At 44.4% G+C, this 18,265-nt stretch overlaps 1 protein-coding gene across 3 annotated transcripts in view; it reads left to right on the forward strand.

The window, feature by feature from the left end:
* The window catches only part of lmbr1 (limb development membrane protein 1), a 48,234-nt gene that overhangs the window by 7,159 nt on the left and 22,810 nt on the right, over positions 1 to 18,265 (forward strand). For all 3 annotated transcript variants that reach the window (XM_010885488.4, XM_010885489.4, XM_020041926.2), the window contains exons 3-9: positions 1,202 to 1,241; positions 2,355 to 2,494; positions 3,502 to 3,605; positions 15,622 to 15,748; positions 15,838 to 15,906; positions 16,302 to 16,366; positions 16,822 to 16,894. In XM_010885488.4, the coding sequence (XP_010883790.1) occupies positions 1,202 to 1,241; positions 2,355 to 2,494; positions 3,502 to 3,605; positions 15,622 to 15,748; positions 15,838 to 15,906; positions 16,302 to 16,366; positions 16,822 to 16,894 (618 nt within the window). The remainder of the gene's footprint in view (positions 1 to 1,201; positions 1,242 to 2,354; positions 2,495 to 3,501; positions 3,606 to 15,621; positions 15,749 to 15,837; positions 15,907 to 16,301; positions 16,367 to 16,821; positions 16,895 to 18,265) is intronic.

Consider the following 18,265-nt stretch of genomic DNA (forward strand, 5'->3'; position numbering starts at 1 on the left):
TCACTTTAAATGATGGCAGGTGTGTAATGACTTTTATTTAACATGAGTTTGAACGTGATCAGTTAATTCAGAACACAGCCACATCCCCAGTCATTAGAGGGTGTGCACACTTATGCAACCAGGTTATTGTAATTTTATTTTTATTGTATTTATTTTTTTCATACAAGATTTCGGTTTGTTTTTCAATTGAATTGTTCACATTACAGGTCACATTAAAAGTGGTAAACGTTCTGACATGATTTATCTTTGTCTCATTATTTTACATCACAGAAACCTGGGGATGTGTAGACTTTTTATATCCACTGTACAAATAATATACATCAGTATGTCTCACTCAGGACAAGCAGAAAGTGATCAAGAGAATTCCTTTACCGTATAGTGCATTCAAAAAGTATTCAGACCCCTTCACATTTCCCGGATTTTGTTTCATTACAGCCTTATATCTGGTTAAATCCTTTTTTTCAATCTACAAGTTTTAAACAAGTATTAAACAAGTATTGCAAGTATTAAAAATAAACAACATAAATATAACCTTGACTTAAGTATTCAGAACCTTCACTATAACCCTTGACCTCTTTCCATTGGTTGCCCTTGAGTTTTTTCTACAACTTGATTGGATTCCACCTGTTGTAACTTAAACTGGGGAGGTTCTCTTTCCAACAGTACAGGACACAGCAAAAACAATACAAGAGTGGCATCAGGATAAGTTTGTCAATTTCCTTGAGTTGTCCAGAGCCTGGACTTGAATAAATCCAATCAAACATCTTTGGTGAGACCTGAAAGGGGCTGTGCATTAAAAAACATCTGCTGAAAAGAATCATACAGGTACGCTGTGTTTTAGCATCATATACAAGACTCAAGGCTGTAATCGCTGGATACGTGATTCAACAAAGTACTGAGCAAAGGGGTCTGAATCTTCCCTTTTTTTAATGAATTTGCTAACATTTCAAAAAGAAAAAAAACCTGTGTTTGCTTGGTCGTTGTGGTGTATTATGTGTAGATAGAGGAGGAAATTGTTGTACTTCGTCAATTGTTGAATAAGGCAGTAACGTAACAAAAAGTGCAATACGTAAAGGGGTCTGAATACTATCCTAATGCACTGTGTATTGATGTGTTGATTGGGTTAGTCCTGTTTTAATTTTAGCCCTATAGGATTGACTTTCTGTACCCATTTTGACTGAAATGGCTTCCTCTTCCTCAGACGACCAGGAGGACGAAGATGCCGTCGTCAACCGAGTATCGTGAGTAGCACTATTTACTAATAAATTACCGTGCTACTGTTTCCATAACCTCTCCTATGGACCTTGGTCGTGTTTGGTTGCTTCCACATAACACTAGCACACCCTGTTCAACTAGCCATCTTATCGGCAAGTCTTGATTAGATGGGTCCAGTGTGTTTTCTGTTTGAGTAGATCAACAATGTCTCATGGTTAAGGGGTCACAGGCAGTGGTTTGGGATGCACTGGTGCTGCCTTTTTGTTCACCTCACGCTCACCACCGTACCCCAACGCTACGGCTAAGACAGCAGCTTTGACACGGCCGTACATTTGCAGCCCGCTTCCTGATTTGTCCCCTCTGGTCCAGCCAGCGGTGGTATTTGCGAAGTGAAATGGCTGAGCCAAGAGAAACTGTCGCCTTTCGCAAATAATTGGATTCCTCATAACGTATGTCAAAGTGACAACCTTGTCCGCGTTCCCCGGGGGACCAGAGCAGATGGCAGCAGAATCAGGCTTTGCCCATGTGTATGCTCGGGCCAAGGCCCCTGCTCTGCCGGGATGCCAGGCTGGATGGGTTCCTCTCACACACACTACTCTGTCCGTCTGTGCCACTAGCATTGAAGGAAAGTTGTCGACTGTGGCGCGGCCAAAGCAGGACGCCATTCCCTATAGAGCGCACTGTACTGCACCCATAGGATTTTGTTTCAAAGCTGTGCCGTTTCTAGGGGAACTTGGTGTTGTCTGGGATGCAGCCTGTCAGACTAACCGTCTGCCCTGGTCTTAGTCCTGTCACACATCTGTGTATGTGATGGTGTATTATCGTTACGTATAATCTAACCGTAGTCTCCTAATGACTGCTGTTCCAGATGCAGTTATAGTTGACTAATCAAATGTAGTCAAATGATTCACGGCCTGCGTGAGCGTGGACACGGGATGTGTTCCCTCAGCTGGGTCTGACCTCTGATGTGTAAAGCAATGACCCTGATGCTCCTCCACATGTCATTTCTCAATTTATTTACAAAGCTGTATGCCTCCAGAGTAAACTAAAGACGGTTGTCTTATGTACGTCCTCCTTTTCTCTCTCTCCCCTTCTTTTTCTCCCTATCTTTCTGCCCCCCCCATCTCCCCCCCCAACAGAATGTACCTGTGCACCTTCACCCTGGCCATGTCAGGTGGGGCAGTCCTGCTCCTGCCGTTTTCCATCATTAGCAATGAGATCCTGCTCTCCTTCCCCCAAAATTACTACATTCAGTGGCTCAACGGCTCCCTCATCCACGGTCAGTGCTGCCATTCATATTTCGTCCCATTTGTTTGACTGTGTCCTCTCCCCTGAACAGCTGCTTTGGACTTAGGACTTGATGCGGATTAGACATTTTATGTTTTGAGGGCTGAAAATCTTTAGTTTTAGCTTCAAGTCAGTTAGCCCAGTTGCTTTTCAAGTAACCACGTGTGGCTTTATGGAATCACCCGTTTGCCTTTCCTGCCCACTAGTGAGACACTGTGTTCCTCATGGCTTTATCGCAAGTATCGCATGCCCTCACCTTCTCATATTACACGCCTATAAACCAGTACTTTTGTCATAATGCTTTCACCAAAAACACTGATGCGAGCGATACCTTCGCTCACAACTGAATCATGCCCCCAAAGAGCACGTTTGAAATTCATCAATGTCTAGAGAAATGGCACTAATTTTGACCAGAGCCCAATGGACCCCAATGTCTATAGACGTTCCGCTTAAACGTAATAGGCTCCCATTTTGGGACTGGGATGAGAAATGTATTAAATCCATAGATACTGAATGACTAGAACAGGAGGGCCTATACAAAGTCAATGATTTGGCCTTTTTATCTTTAAATATTTAATCACATCAGCTAAGTGAAAGAGTGCCCCGAGGGTATCAAAATGTCTTTTAATTTTAAGCCACATGGGGGCATCAGAGTCCATGTTTTAGCAGATGACTACAGTCATAGGAGATGGCCAATGGACAGAACCGTGCTGTCAGTCTACCCAAGATCTTCACGCTTTCATGACTAATATTGCAGGCTATTCCATACACAGTGCCCTGCATAGGCTGCGTTTAAACAGGCAGCCCAATTCAGATATTTTCTTTTTGCAGCTTTTGCACAGCTAATTTGATTGGTCAAAGGGCAATTAGTGTAGGAAAATAAATGCAAGGAGGGTTTTATAGTTTTTCTGCTTGGTTGCAATCTTGAAAAATTTATGAAATTATTTTTATCATGAAATTGATTGGTTAATTAAATGCATATTTAAATTGTCCTTGCAGGTCTGTGGAATTTGGTGTCGCTGTTCTCCAATCTCTGCCTCTTTGTCCTGATGCCCTTTGCCTATTTCTTCCTGGAATCCGAGGGATTTGCTGGATCTAAAAAGGTACACAATGCATGGTTTCTAACTACTTTATTAAAACTAGTTTCTACTAAGTATTCATGAGCGCTTGTCCTGTTGATTTACTTCTCTTTTTCAATTTGTTGGAAATTATCTGAAATCCAATAACAAAGACATTACTGCAAGCAATAATTTTCTGTTGCTATTTAATTTTCTGTTGCTAGTAATATTGGCTTGTTATAGAAGGCTAGCATCCTGGAGTCGCCTCTTCACTGTTGATGTTGAGCCTGGTGTTCTGCAGGTACTATTTAATGATGCTGCCAATTGAGGACCTGTGAGGCGTCTTTATCATACTACACACTCTAGTGTATTTGTCATTTGTAGACTGGGGCCTCCCACTCCTTTTTCTATTCTTGTACTGAACTTGTACCATTCAGTTGAAAATAAAGTTGAATCTAATCTATTCTGGTTAGAGACAGTTTGTGTTGTTCTGTGAAGGGAGTACTGCACATCGCTGCATGAGAGCTTCAGTTTCTCTCAATGAATAGCCTTCATTTCTCAGAGCAAGAATGAACTGACATGTTTCAGAAGAAAATTCTTTGTTTCTGACCATTTAGAGCCTGTAATCGAATCCACAAACACTGATGCTGAAGATACTGAACTAGTTTAAAGAAGGACGGATTTATTGCTTCTTTAATCAGCACAACAGTTTTCAGCGGTGCTAAAACAACCGCAAAGATGAATTATACTTTTAAAATTATAAATTTGGATTAGCAAACAAAAAGTGTCATTGGAACACAGGAGTGATGTTTGCTGATAATGGGCCTCTTTACGCCTGTGTAGACATTCCATTGATAATCAGCCGTTTCCAGCTACAATAGTCATTTACAACGTTAGCAGTGTCTGTACTGTATTTCTAATATGCTGTTATTTTAATTGAACAAAATGGGACATTTCTAAGTGACCCCAAACTTTTGAACAGGAGTGTACACCGATCAGCCATAACATTATGACCACTGACAGGTGAAGTGAATAACACTGATATTCTCATTATCATGGCATCTGTCAGTGGGTGGGATATATTAGGCAGCAAGTGAACATTCTGTGCTCAAAGTTGATGTGTTAGAAGCAACAGAAATGGGCAAGCCCAAGGATCTGAGCGACTTTGACAAAGGCCAAATTGTGATGGCTAGATGACTGGGTCAGAGCATCACCAAAACTGCAGCCCTTGTGGTGTGTTCTCGGTGTTCCTGGTTTGCAGTGGTCAGTACCTATCGAAAGTGGTCCAAGGAAGGAAAAGCGCTGAACCAGCGACCGGGTCATGGGTGCAAGTGATGAGTGAAGGTTGACCTGTGTGGTCCGATCAACACACGAGCTACTGTAGCTGAAATTGCTGAAAACGTGAATGCTGGTACAAATAGAAAGTTGTCAGAACACAATGCATTGCAGTTTGATGCGTGTAGGGTTACGTAGCCACCCCTGTCCACTGCTGAAAGCGCCTACAATGGGCATGTGAGTATCAGAACTGGACCATGGAGCAATGAGAGAAGGTGGCCTGGTCTGATGAATCATGTTTTCTATTACATCACATGGATGGCCGGGTGCGTGTGCTTCGCTTACCTGTAGAACACATGGCACCAGGATGCACTGTGGGAAGAAGGCAAGCCGGCGGAGGCAGTGTGATGCTTTGAACAATGTTCTGCTGGAAAACCTTGGGTCCTGCCATTCATGTAGACTTTCTTTCTCCACCAAAGTATGCTTAAATGCATTTCAGCTATCTCATAAGCTAAGTTAGAGCTTGGGAATTTCACATGAATTTCACATGGTTTTCACTTAAATTGAGGATTGGCACACTCCTTAAACAAAAGTTAGGTTGAAGAACAGATCCAACCACTGGTTTACTCAAAGAAGTCCTAAATGCTTTGTAAGCTATCGACTCCAAGAACACAACATGGGCTGACCAACGTGATCCAGGTCTTCTGGCTAGTGTTGCTCTACTAAATTCTGGAGGTCTCATGCATGTTTTTTATGTAACTTTAGTTTCCCGTGTTATTCCAAAAGTGTGGGAGCAGTACTATTACTGCTACTATATTTGATATGAATGAAATTGTGAAAGCACTGGATGAACAGTCAAATTGTTTAGCTCTGTTCACTTACCTTTTGTAAGGCATTCAATACAGTTAAGCATTCCATTTTAATTAAACCATCTAACTAGCTAGTTAAGAACACAGATTAAAGAGGGTTAGTCATGGTTGCTCATCTTTGCTGGAAGGTTACGTAGCTAACTAATTGGCGAGCTAGCTTGCATATTGCATGTATGCCCAGGCACATCGCCAAGCTTTATTAGTTATTGCGATAAAACATATTTGCAATATGAGTTAGTTTTTTGTCACTGTTGCAACTCTCCTGTTTCTTATTATAATTGTACCTGACTGTTAGAGGTTAAAGGATGAGCTAGCATGCTGACTGCCTGCTGCTGAGTTTTAGAGCTTGACACGTCTTCCTACTGGCTGTCACTGTTGGCAGCAAAGCAGTAACAGTTTTTAGTCAACAGAGGATGCACTTTGATTTAATGTTTTGAGGGAGAAATTGAGAGGCCGATGGAAGAGAGCTGATAGCAGATTGAATAGGAAAGACCATATTGACCTGATATATCGGCAAACTGATCTATCAGTCGTTCTGTACCAAGATGTTCCAATTAGTCTTTTGTCTGTCTGTGTGCAATCTCTGTTGTCGTATGGCAGTTTGATACATGTCCCAGATCCGGCCAGATTATTAAATGAAAACAAATCTAAAGTTTGTAGAAATGCTGAAAGACCTACATTTGTAGAATTTATTATTATTTTTTTTTTACCCTGTCCTGCTTGCTAAGAATAACAGAAATTGAAACCAGACAGGCAGGAAGAAATTATTATTGTATGAAGTGTAGAAGAATGTTTGTGCAAATTATGATTGTGAGAAATGTTCCTGGCAGCCCCGTGGAAGTGTTTGTTACCCCTGTGTGTGTGTGTGTGTGTGTGTGGGAGAGTGTGTGTGTGCGACTGGATGTCTAGTGGCAGCAGGTGTCTGGTCCTTGCCCTCTCTCTGACTCTCATAAGTTGACTGTAACTGCAACCGCAAAAACCTCATTAACCATGAAACAGCGACAATCTGGTCTTCGGCGGCCGCCACATCCTGACAAGCAGTTCCAATAAGCCAGACGCCACAAACGCTTCAGCACCACGGCATCGGCCGCTGTGATTTAGGGCCTGATTCGGCCCCCCTCCGCTGCCCTAAAATAAAACTTCAAAAGGGCAGCCTAATAATCGAGTTGTAAAGCTCAGCGAACTTCCTCGTTTAATTAATTACCCTGAAAATAGGCCAGGACCCGTGTTCTGCCAGTCCATAAAGACGGAACAACATGACAGTACAATGGAGGTGAAAAAGAGGGGGGAAAGATTTACCTTTAATACACCTCTATCCTGTGTCACAGTTTGAAACCCCTCTGGTTAATGTTCCTCCTGGCAAACGTACATAAAAATTTGTCTGTTACTGTAGTTTACAGCCCTGTTTCTTCGTCTTTTGGGGGTGTGGGGGCTTCTAATTAATTGCGTTTGGATTTTTGTAATAAGGTCCAGGATGGCTAGGAGGTGTGCTCACCGTCACTTTATGCTTTTGTAGTCTTGCTTTTTGAACCTTACGACTGCTTCTTACTACTTCTTACTGTGCATGCGCGTCTCTCTGTGTGTGCGTGCGTCTCTCTTTGCGTGCGTGCGTGCGTCTCTCTTTGCGTGCGTGCGTCTCTCTTTGCGTGCGTGCGTCTCTCTTTGCGTGCGCGCGTCTCTCTTTGCGTGCGCGCGTCTCTCTGTGCGTGCGCGCGTCTCTCTGTGCGTGCGCGCGCGTCTCTCTGTGCGTGCGCGCGCGTCTCTGTGCGTGCGCGCGCGTCTCTCTGTGCGTGCGCGCGCGTCTCTCTGTGCGTGCGTGCGCGTCTCTCTGTGCGTGCGTGCGCGTCTCTCTGTGCGTGTGTGCGTGCGCGTCTCTCTGTGCGTGTGTGCGTGCGCGTCTCTCTGTGCGTGTGTGCGTGCGCGTCTCTCTGTGCGTGCGTGCGTGCGCGCGTCTCTCTGTGCGTGCGTGCGTGCGCGCGTCTCTCTGTGCGTGCGTCTGTCTGTCTCTGTCTTGAGCCAAATCATGCACCCTCCTGAGTCACAGTGCAATTTGGAAGAGGTATTCCCCCACTTTTTGATTATCATGTAAAATTTGATCAGCTCTCTCTGAAAATCTGATGTGATCGGTTAAATGTCCAATTAGCGGGGGAAAATATCAGAAAAGGGCTGCCTGTGAAAATACAGCCTTAGAGACTAAGTATTGGATCTTAGGGTTTATGTGGTCATAATGTTACGCCACTGAAAACTCCTTTTGACTGCGGAAATGAAGTGAATGATGAATTTAACTGGTGACGGAGCAAGCCAGGCTTTTCATGTGGCTTTGTTTACCTTTGATGGGGGGTAGTAAAGTTCTCCAAGTCGAATCGAGAATGAAATTTCGATGCATTTTTATTAGCTCACTCTTCAGAGGTTCTGCTACCCCAGGTGATTAATGGTCTTTCAAATTGTCCAAATTGTGGCAGATTGGGAATTGTCATCTTGTTATTCAATGTGTTAGCTCATGGTCAAAGCTTATGCTTGGACTGATACACGCAACGCACTGCCTTTTATTATTAAGGCTAGAATGTTTTTTCCCACCAGCACATTTCAGCAGTGTTTCTTGGATATTAGCTAATCTGTTATTACCTTATATTATGTTTTTCTTTTGGATTTGTCATCAAGAACAAAACCCTTCTGGTATGAAGAGAGAAGTCCTGTTTTGCATGCACCACCAGTAGATGGCATTGTCACAATGACAGTGGTCAGTACTGTAGGGGCCACTGAGTGGCCTGCACCTTAGTGTCCCTCCTCTGCCACGGCCTTGCAAAGACCATACCGGTCCAACCGCATTTCAAAGGCTTTCCCTAAAAACACTTCTAATTGTAAGCCTAATTCTTTCTTAATCCACTAGGAAGATAGAAACATGGCAACATCCAAACTATGGTAAGGTATTAAGTTAGCTGCTTATTTTTTGTGTGTGTCTTCAGCCCAATATAGTAAATCAGTTGGTCCTGTCTTTAGTTGGGATAAGTTCCACATTGTTTTTCCGAAGTAGTGCTCAACCTATTCCCAGGACCCGTAGTGCTCTTCCCAATAGAGTGCACTACTACGGGGGGTAGGGGGTCACTTAGGACACAACCCTGGTCAGAGAAAGACCTAGCTACGTGGGCCAGTAGTTGGTTAAAGAAGCTCCCTCATCAATCTAAAGGCTAAACCCTGTGATGAAGAAAAGTGTGTGTTTATTGTGCCGGGGGGGAAACGTCTGAGCTGTGCAAACCGCTTTTTGTTACCAAGCTACTCGTCTTTGTTAGCGCTCCACAATGGAGCCTGGATATTTATTTCCAAATCTCCCCGCACATGTCAACATTTTTCCCAGGCCTTCACTCTGGCAGGGGTGGCCGGAGAATATAAAGTGATGTTTACATACCTTCCTTTAAGGTCAGAACGTCTTGCGGAAAAGCCCCTCGGTTACATTGTCCGTTGCCATGGCAACATATTAGTTTGAGCCGAGAATTTAGGAAAGCGCCACTGTTTGGTTTTTTTTCAGATTGCTTTCCCCTCAAACGTGAGGATCAGCTCCCAAATGAAAAGGCTCCTAGCATATTTGTTTACTTTCGATTTGAAATAGTTCTTTATTTTATATCTTGTGTACTAATATTGGGCGTTAGACCTTTCGTGTTGGTTTAAAGTACAATTATTGTGCCTTATACAGGCTAGATTTGGTGTTTATCAAGTCAGGTGTGTTTTAAGTCTTTTTATTTTTAATGCACATTTGATCCTGGGCGTTGGCACCAAATAATTTTGTTCATGAGCCATTTAAGAGTGATTTGTATTCATCCCATTATGGAGGTTGCTCATTTGGAGGCCCCTTCGCCTGACCCACTCTTCACTCCTCAACATAACCGTCCTCCTCGTCTTGAGAAAACCCAGGCGACAGTCATATATTCTCTGAAGACTTATCAGCCTGACACCTCTCGGTAATGACGACAAGATGGCTTCACTGTAGGGGGAATAAACTTGGGAAAAACTTCAAAAGGACTGGAGCCACTTCCTCCCTGTAAATCCCAGTGTTTTTTGAGTCACGTCTAATGTACTGGCCATGGGAGTTCGGGATAGAAAGTCTCGACTTGATTTTTCAAAGGCTTTACATGAAAAAGCGGAAAGGGGGAGTGCTGTGCGAAGTATGATTTTTAACGGCGTTGTTTTTTCTCTCTCTCGTTGTACGTGAGAAAGCGCAAGATGGCGCAACGACGTGTAGCAAACGGTTTCCCATGTGCCCGCTGCCGTCGCTGGGACCGCGGGTCTTTAGAAGTTTACGTTTGCGGCGGCTTAACAGGGGGAGGCTCATTGGTCCAGTGACTCCCCGTCTGCTTTCTGTCTCTGACACGGTCAGACCTGAAGGGCACACTAATAAGGGCCCTTGGCATCTGGCGCGTCTTTAGCAAACAGAGGCGGAGAAGTGGACTGGCCAGGGGGGTGGGCTTCCCTTCCCAGGATGCCTCTGTCCCACACGCTCCTGTCAGGGAAAGGCAGTGGGCTGATCTCTGCCACAGTGCTTCGACCTGCTGCAGATTAGCTGGGGTGGATGGGAGCGCGGCAGTTCCTCTCAGGCTCTCCATCGCTCGCGGTCTCTCCGTCATTCTCACTCTCTTTATAGCTCACCTTTTTTTCCTGTTTCTCTCTGTTATTCTCTGTGTTTCTTTCCCTTTCTCTGTGTTGCTTATTCTTGCTCTGGTTTTTCCTTTCTCTGTCTATTTGTTTTTCTTCCCTCAGAGAAGAATAGCTCACAATGGCCCTAATGACATTTCATCTTTTTCCTAGGAGTTAGCTCAGTCTAATGCAGTACGGCACACACTAGGGAGCACTGGTCAGAAGTAGTGTGACACATAGCTGATAGAGTGGTCCCCAGAGACATCCATGGGGCTGCATATACTTCTTGTGCTGTACAAAGCAGTACCTGGATTTGTAGAAGGGGTGGCATTGAGCTATTTGGGTATTAGGCTAACCAGTGATGTGTAGTCTTGCCTGTCGGTTAGTGTTTGAGGCCAGTAAACAGAAAGCTATTGGTTTGAATCCCCTAGGCAATCTGCACTTGAGCAAGGCATTCAGTTACTTCTGGGTCGGTGTCAAAATGGCGTATAGCCTCGGTGGGAGTGGGTTAGTTTACAAAAACAACATTTTATGGGACAACAAACACACAGGGCAGTGTCACACATACAGTGGGAAGAACAAGTATTTGATACACTGCCGATTTTGCAGGTTTTGCCACTTACAAAGCATGTAGGAGTCTGTCATTTTTATCATAGGTACTCTTCAACTGTGAGTGACGGAATCTAAAACAAAAATCCAGAAAATCACATTGTATGATTTCAGTAATTAATTTGCATTTTATTCCATGACATAAGTATTTGATACATCAGAAAAGCAGAACTTAATATTTGGTACAGAAACCTTTGTTTGCAATTACAGAGATCATACGTTTCCTGTAGTTCTTGACCAGGTTTGCACACACTGCAGCAGGGATTTTGGCCCACTCCTCCATACAGAGTTTCAGCTCCCTCCAAAGATTTTCTATTGGGTTCAGGTCTGGAGACTGGCAAGGCTACTCCAGGACCTTGAGATGCTTCTTACGGAGCCACTCCTTAGTTGCCCTGGCTGTGTGTTTCAGGTCGTTGTCATGCTGGAAGACACAGCCACGACCCATCTTCAATGCTCTTACTGATGGAAGCAGGTTGTTGGCCAAGATCTTGCGATACATGGCCCCATCCATCCTCCCCTCAATATGGTGCAGTCGTCCTGTCCCCTTTGCAGAAAAGCATCCCCAAAGAATGATGTTTCCACCTCCATGCTTCACGGTTGGGATGGTGTTCTTGGGGTTGTACTCATCCTTCTTCTTCCTCCAAACACAGCGAGTGGAGTTAAGACCAAAAAGCTTTGTTTTTGTCTCATCAGACCACATGACCTTCTCCCATTCCTCCTCTGGATCATCCAGATGGTCATTGGCAAACTTCAGACGGGCCTGGACATGCGCTGGCTTGAGCAGTGGGACCTTGCGTGCGCTGCAGGATTTTAATCCATGACGGCGTAGTGTGTTACTAATGGTTTTCTTTGAGACTGTGGTCCCAGCTCTCTTCAGGTCATTGACCAGGTCCTGCTGTGTAGTTCTGGGCTGATCCCTCACCTTCCTCATGATCATTGATGCCCCACGAGGTGAGATCTTGCATGGAGCCCTAAACCGAGGGAGATTGACCATCATCTTGAACTTCTTCCATTTTCTAATAATTGCGCCAACAGTTGTTGCCTTCTCACCAAGCTGCTTGCCTATTGTCCTGCAGCCTTGTGCAGGTCCCTAATATCCTTTCACAGCTCTCTGGTCTTGGCCATTGTGGAGAGTTTGGAGTCTGTTTGATTGAGTGTGTGGACAGGTGTCTTTTATACAGGTAATGAGTTCAAACAGGGGCAGGTAATGAGTGGAGAACAGGAGGGCTTCTTAAAGAAAAACTAACAGGTCTGTGAGAGCCGGAATTCTTATTGGTTGGTAGGTGATCAAATACTTATGTCATGCAATAAAATACAAATTTATTATTTTTAAAAATCATACAATGTGATTTTCTGGATTTTTGTTTTAGATTCCGTCTCTCACAGTTGAAGTGTACCTATGATTAAAATGACAGACTTCTACATGCTTTGTAAGTAGGAAGACCTGCAAAATCGGCAGTGTATCAAATACTTGTTCTCCCCACTGTATGTACACACACACAGGGCAGTGTCACACACATATGTACACACACAGAGAGGGCAATGTTCCACATGCACTTATTTCTTGGTAATTGCCGATTCCCTGGTATTCTGGAGTCGGTACGTGTTACAACAGTCATCCTTAAGGTTGGTGGCAGGGCCGTGTAGGGAACGGGGATGCTGAATGTTTCAGAGCTGCTATATATAGAGACGGCGTACACATTTAGAATGGCAAGAATAGAAACGTTCAGCAGAGCCGTGCTCTCCGGATGCCATGGCACAGGACCTTTCTACGTTTTCTCCCTCTAATACCAAGAAACCGCCTACGTGCGATTAAGCAGCGTTTTCAAGACTGGTGTTACCTGCAATTTCCATGTATGCATGTGGTGACCATCTACATTGTGCAATAGACAAGAAAATAATGTAATGAATGTAATTTCTTATATACAAGCCTGTGTGTATGTGCGTGCGTGCGTGCGTGTGTGTATGTGCGTGCATGCGCGCACGCACCACTATTATAAAGTGTGATTCCAGACTTGTAATTCAGACCCTCGTTCTCCCAACACTGATTCAATCTTTGTCTTAATTTCCACTAGTCCCTCCAATACACCGGAAACCAAGAATAATATTGGTGGTCAGGCATTGCTTTGCCCTAAATGATCTGAATGGGTAATGATTGGAGTGTTATAAATGATTGAATGGCCTGAAGGGAATACACCTTCAGCGTGGCATGGGCTGCTGGTTAAGGAGGAACGAGGCGGCCGACCGGAGCCGCAGGCTGTATCAGGTCCTATCCTTTAAAGGGCCTCCTTAAGAGGGCTCGTGTGGGACGTGACAGAAGTCCCTGAAAGCATTCCTCTCACCTCTTTCACCTCTAGGGACGAGATGCGCTCAGACATTTGGACGGTTCTCTATCTCTCCCTCCCCCTCACTCTGCCGTCTCTCCTTCTCCTCCGTGGCGTCAAGGTCTGTGGGCCCACTGGCCGCTTCAACTGTGATGTGGGCCTGTAGTGATGCAGCACAGGGCTTCACTAAACGCTGAGCGGGATGCCGGATCCCGGGTCAGGAGAAAGGGCCAGGTGACCTTTTCATTATCTTGAAGATGAGATCCTTCTCCAGAGATGTACCTGGTTTAACGAGGGAATATGGCTTGCGTGCCATATGGCAATGCGCCTATCTAGTGCCCTACCATGGCCAATGGGACTCAATAGACATTAATTTAGGTTCAAGCCGTCAGTTTGGAGAGCGTCGGCCTTCCCGCTGACACCGTGCAGTACCAGGCATGGCCACACTGAGGAGCTCTAGACCCTGCTCTACGCTGGCCTCTGCTGCGCTAGAAACATCTACACAAGGCCTTTCTATGTAGCCTGCAGAATCTAGGGATGCGTATTATGCAGGGTTGTGACAGTGTGCATGTCCCAAACGACGCACTGCCCCAGCACTGTATGTCGCAGCACGTTCGATTCGGTCTCAAAGGTTGTCCGCTATATTGGGAATGTGGTGCCATCTAGGTTGCTGTTTATTTGTAATCAAGATTGCTAGATAGATCGCTGATTATGGTGCGGTCATCGTGTTTAACCTAAGCGTTTAGTGTGTGAGATGTGGGATCAAAGCCGTTTGAACCAAAGCACTTCCATAACATGAAAGGGTGCCTTCAGACCGGATCACTGCGCTGTGTACAGTACCTGATCATAAATACTCCATGTACCAGTTAGCACATCATCAGCTACCTAGTAACAAATTGATCACGGACCCCTAATTTGAGGCTAACCGCAAACCATTTGAAAGTTCTGCTTTGCAGCCTATTCCTACAGTTCCAGACAATATCTCCTCAACAGCGCTGTAGACCGTGGCTGAATTCCAAATTACACCCTATCGCCTTTAAAGTACACTGCTTTCAGCCCTAACCCTATGGGTCTTGGAAAAAGAAGTGTAGTATGTAGTGAAGAGGTTGCCATTTGGAACACAGGGGAGACTACCCACCTCTGCTGGCGGGGCAGTGGGGGAAATGGACTGTGTGAACAGGTAGAAAGGACTTTATTAACCACTCAGCGGTCTCTGACCCGGAAAACCCAAATTACCACAACTCCTGTCTGCGCGGTGCCGCCGGGCCGTGGGCATGTTAAGGGCCCCTCTAATCGTCCCCAGATGCCATGGGAGGCCTGCTCTTAATCTACAGACAGTAACGTAGCTTCACCTCAACATGCTTTTTAATTTAACTTCCAGCCTGCTTTGAGCGGGTCTGCTATCCTGCCGGTACCAGGCTTTCAGTCTTGTCAGGCCCTTTTTACAGGACCAATATTCTCTTACAATAGGAGCTTGATGGAACTGCTCTTGTGGTTATTATTCGTTTTTGGTTATCTATTATCCATCTGCGGTAATAGCAGGAGATTTGTCATTCTTTCTTGTTTTTGCCATTGAATCCTCCCCATGGCCATTATTTGTTGTCAAACTGTAATGCTGTTTTGATATTGTGTTTGGAGCAAGTGGCCGATATGAAAATTCTTGTCATTTCCTGAATTAGAAATCTAAGTTGTTTGCTCAATTTGTGTTTATTTGCTAATGGTTATCAGGTTAAAATTTAAATTGCTGTGAAATATATTGTTGATACCAGCAATTGGTTCTACTGCTGTTTAAAGTGCTGGAAGTGAAACGAAAAGGTCTGCATGCCAGATATGGAGTGAAGAGGGAGACTATGGAATTTAGTATTGTGCTCTTATAATTCAGCTGTTTTCCACATGGGGGACCAGTGCGACATATAGCAAATGTAACATCAACGTTTCTTTGATTCGTTGGATACGTGTGTGTGATTTGTAGGTGATGTCCCAACATGGTGCTCTCCTTTGCACCAGGAAACGTGCCTGCTCCGCTGGCATAATGATTACCGGGTCTGCCCCAAGATCGGATCAATCCCCAGCTGAGTTATAGTAAAAGTGGAACCTGATGCGTCTCTGCTTGACTCTTAGCAGGAGAAGGATGGTGCGCCATTTTGGAGCTCAGCCCAAGGGATTCATTCAACTGTCATGAATTATTTTGAATGACTGTGTTTTGTTGCCCTTTTCTTGGCTCACACAATTCCTGTATGTCATTGGCCTCGGGAGAAGTTGCCAAAATCGCAGCCTGTTATGAATGGAAATCAGTGACCTGGCTCATTCTGTTCCTCATGTCTCTTTCCTATCCATCTGTGTGTTTCCTTGCAGGGCATTAAGTCCCGGGTTCTGGAGACCTTTGTGATGCTCTTCCTCCTCGGACTGCTCATACTTGGAATAGTCTGGGTGGCATCTGCGCTCATCGATAATGATGCCGCCAGCATGGAGTCGCTCTACGGTAAGGTTGTGTTCTTGTGGGGACATTTGGGCTGCAGTCGGTCTTAGTTTCTAGCCGTGTGATTTTTTTTCCTGTGGTTTTTCCTTCAGATCTCTGGGAGTTCTATTTACCCTACCTGTATTCTTGTATATCTCTGATGGGGGGACTGCTGCTCCTGAGTGAGTATTGATTTTAATAATAAAAAAATATGCCATTTAGTGAGAGATTATTTTCTTCCAAAGTGGCAACCATGTGTGCATACATTTTATGTATGGCTGGTCCTGGGAGTTAAATGAACTATTGTGCTGTAGGTGTCATGGTCTACCAACTTACTGGGTACCATAGGTGAATATTCAATGTAGTGTGGGCTGGCAGATAGCTTAGTTATTGGGGTGTTAGGGTAGTAATATTTAAATCCCTGACCTGACAAGGTTATAATGTATCAAGTCACTTAACCCCAGTTGTTGGTCAGATGCGTTAGATCAGAGCGTCTGCTAAATGATGTTAATGGAATGCTGTGTCATTTGACGGTGTATTGCATGTTCAGAAAAACTTGGTATTTGTTTTTCCTCAGTGTGTACTCCCGTGGGCCTGTCCAGGATGTTCACTGTCATGGGCCAGTTACTAGTCAAACCAACCGTGAGTCCACTTTTCCGTTCCATTAAATTGTTTTTAAAATGCAAAGAATGCCAAATACCAACCATTGTATGGCTGCCAACTTACTTGACTTTAACCAATTGAGGTCCATACGATTTTGACAGACATATTATTTTCCTGGGGGAGCATGCCCCCCAAACCCCTACCTGGATACCTTTTTCATAAGCTGACTTGCTAGCCTAACTGCCTTAAGCCTTGTTGCTGCTTAGCTTGTCTTTGTTTCTCAGGCTTGGAGGATAAATAATTAACTATTATTAATAGACTAAGTGTTCTTGTAGCTTGGGTTTTCTTTTCTCCTGTGCACTGCTTCATATATTTACAGAAACCTGAACTTTTAGTTTTACCCTGACTGCAAACATGGTCACCAACCCCTCCTTCCATCTGCCATCTCTTATCATCTCTCTCCCCAATTATAACCCATTTTCTCCCCTTCTCAGATCCTGGAGGACCTGGATGAGCAGATTTACTGCATCACTTTGCAAGAGGAAGCCCTTCAGAGGAGATTGAACGGTATGTCCCAAGTAGGCCTGCTTCCCCCATTGCACCCTTTTTCCTATTTAGTGCACAGCTTTTGACCCAAGCCCTGTTGGTCCTGGCTAAAAGTAGTACACTATATACAGGAGAGTACCAGTGGGGACGCAGACCAGGAAATGTGTTGGCACATTACACGGAGATGACTACCTCATGTGATGGAGCACCACCCGCACTGGAATCAATTTGCTTTGACAAATCAGCCTCCCACTCACCTCCACCTCTCTCTCTCTCACTATCTCCCACTCTCTCTCTCCCCCCTTGCTAAAGGACTTGCTGCACGGTGGGAGACCATAAATTACACTGGTGGAGAGTTTTAGAGTCAATTTAAGAAGTCTGAGCACACACACCACACTGCCTGCCACTGTCACGACTGGCCAGGCGATTTTCTCATTTGATCTTCAGCTCCAGCCTGGTCACGACAGGCCCCTCGTTAGGAGGGAATACAAATAGTCTTGGCGAGTGGGTGCCTCTCAACTGGCCCACTGTTCCTCTGTCTATAGGGCTCAGTCAAAAACACTGTAGGGTGTAGGATGTCTTTCTGATGGTGGTGTAGCAGCAAGATGGTTGGAACATGTTGATCGCCTGCTACTAACTAGACTGTTTTTTTCTGAACCCTTTTTCTTCTGCAGCACATGTTTTGGAAGGCTGTTATATTGAACACAGTACCTTTAATGTCGTTCACCTGGAAAAGTCTATGTTTTTATATTCAGATGAACTAAAGTGATAACAGCAGTTTGACTAATAGGATGATTTTGACCTACTTCACAGAAATATTTACTTTAGTTTTTACCGTAATTGAACAGCTGAAGTTACATTGTTGGTTTAGGAAAGACATTTCTGAAAGATGATACAATTCCTGTGATGAGTAATCATTTGTCTGTCCTTTTTTCATCTTTTTATTTTATAATAGGCACTTGGAAAGGTTTTGGTTTAGAAATGGAGAAAACCGTGTGAAGTTGAGCAGGTGGTCTTTTGGAAAATGTTAACATTTGGTGAATAATTCAAATGTTTTGTTATACTACCTAAAAGCAACCATTGCGTGGAACAACCCTCACATCTATGTACCGCCACTCTTCTCAGATAGTTAAAGAATCGCACAAAGCGCTTTTTTGGTAATTTCGTTTTGAAAGGCTGCCAAACATACTTTGATATCAAGTCGAGCACGCAACCAAGTGTACAGATGCAAGTAAATAAAGAGGATGACCGTCTTTACAAACCAGGGAGGTACTGGAGATGGCCTGATCTGATAGCGCTGTTTTCAAACGCTACGCCGGTGCTCCTCTCAATGGGCCTGCCGTTTAGCTATTTGGTTTCCCAGGGTTTACGCCAAACGCCAGTGCTAAGAAC

This window comes from Esox lucius, chromosome 21 (genome assembly GCF_011004845.1).
Source record: "Esox lucius isolate fEsoLuc1 chromosome 21, fEsoLuc1.pri, whole genome shotgun sequence".
Classification (NCBI taxonomy): Eukaryota; Metazoa; Chordata; class Actinopteri; order Esociformes; family Esocidae; genus Esox; species Esox lucius.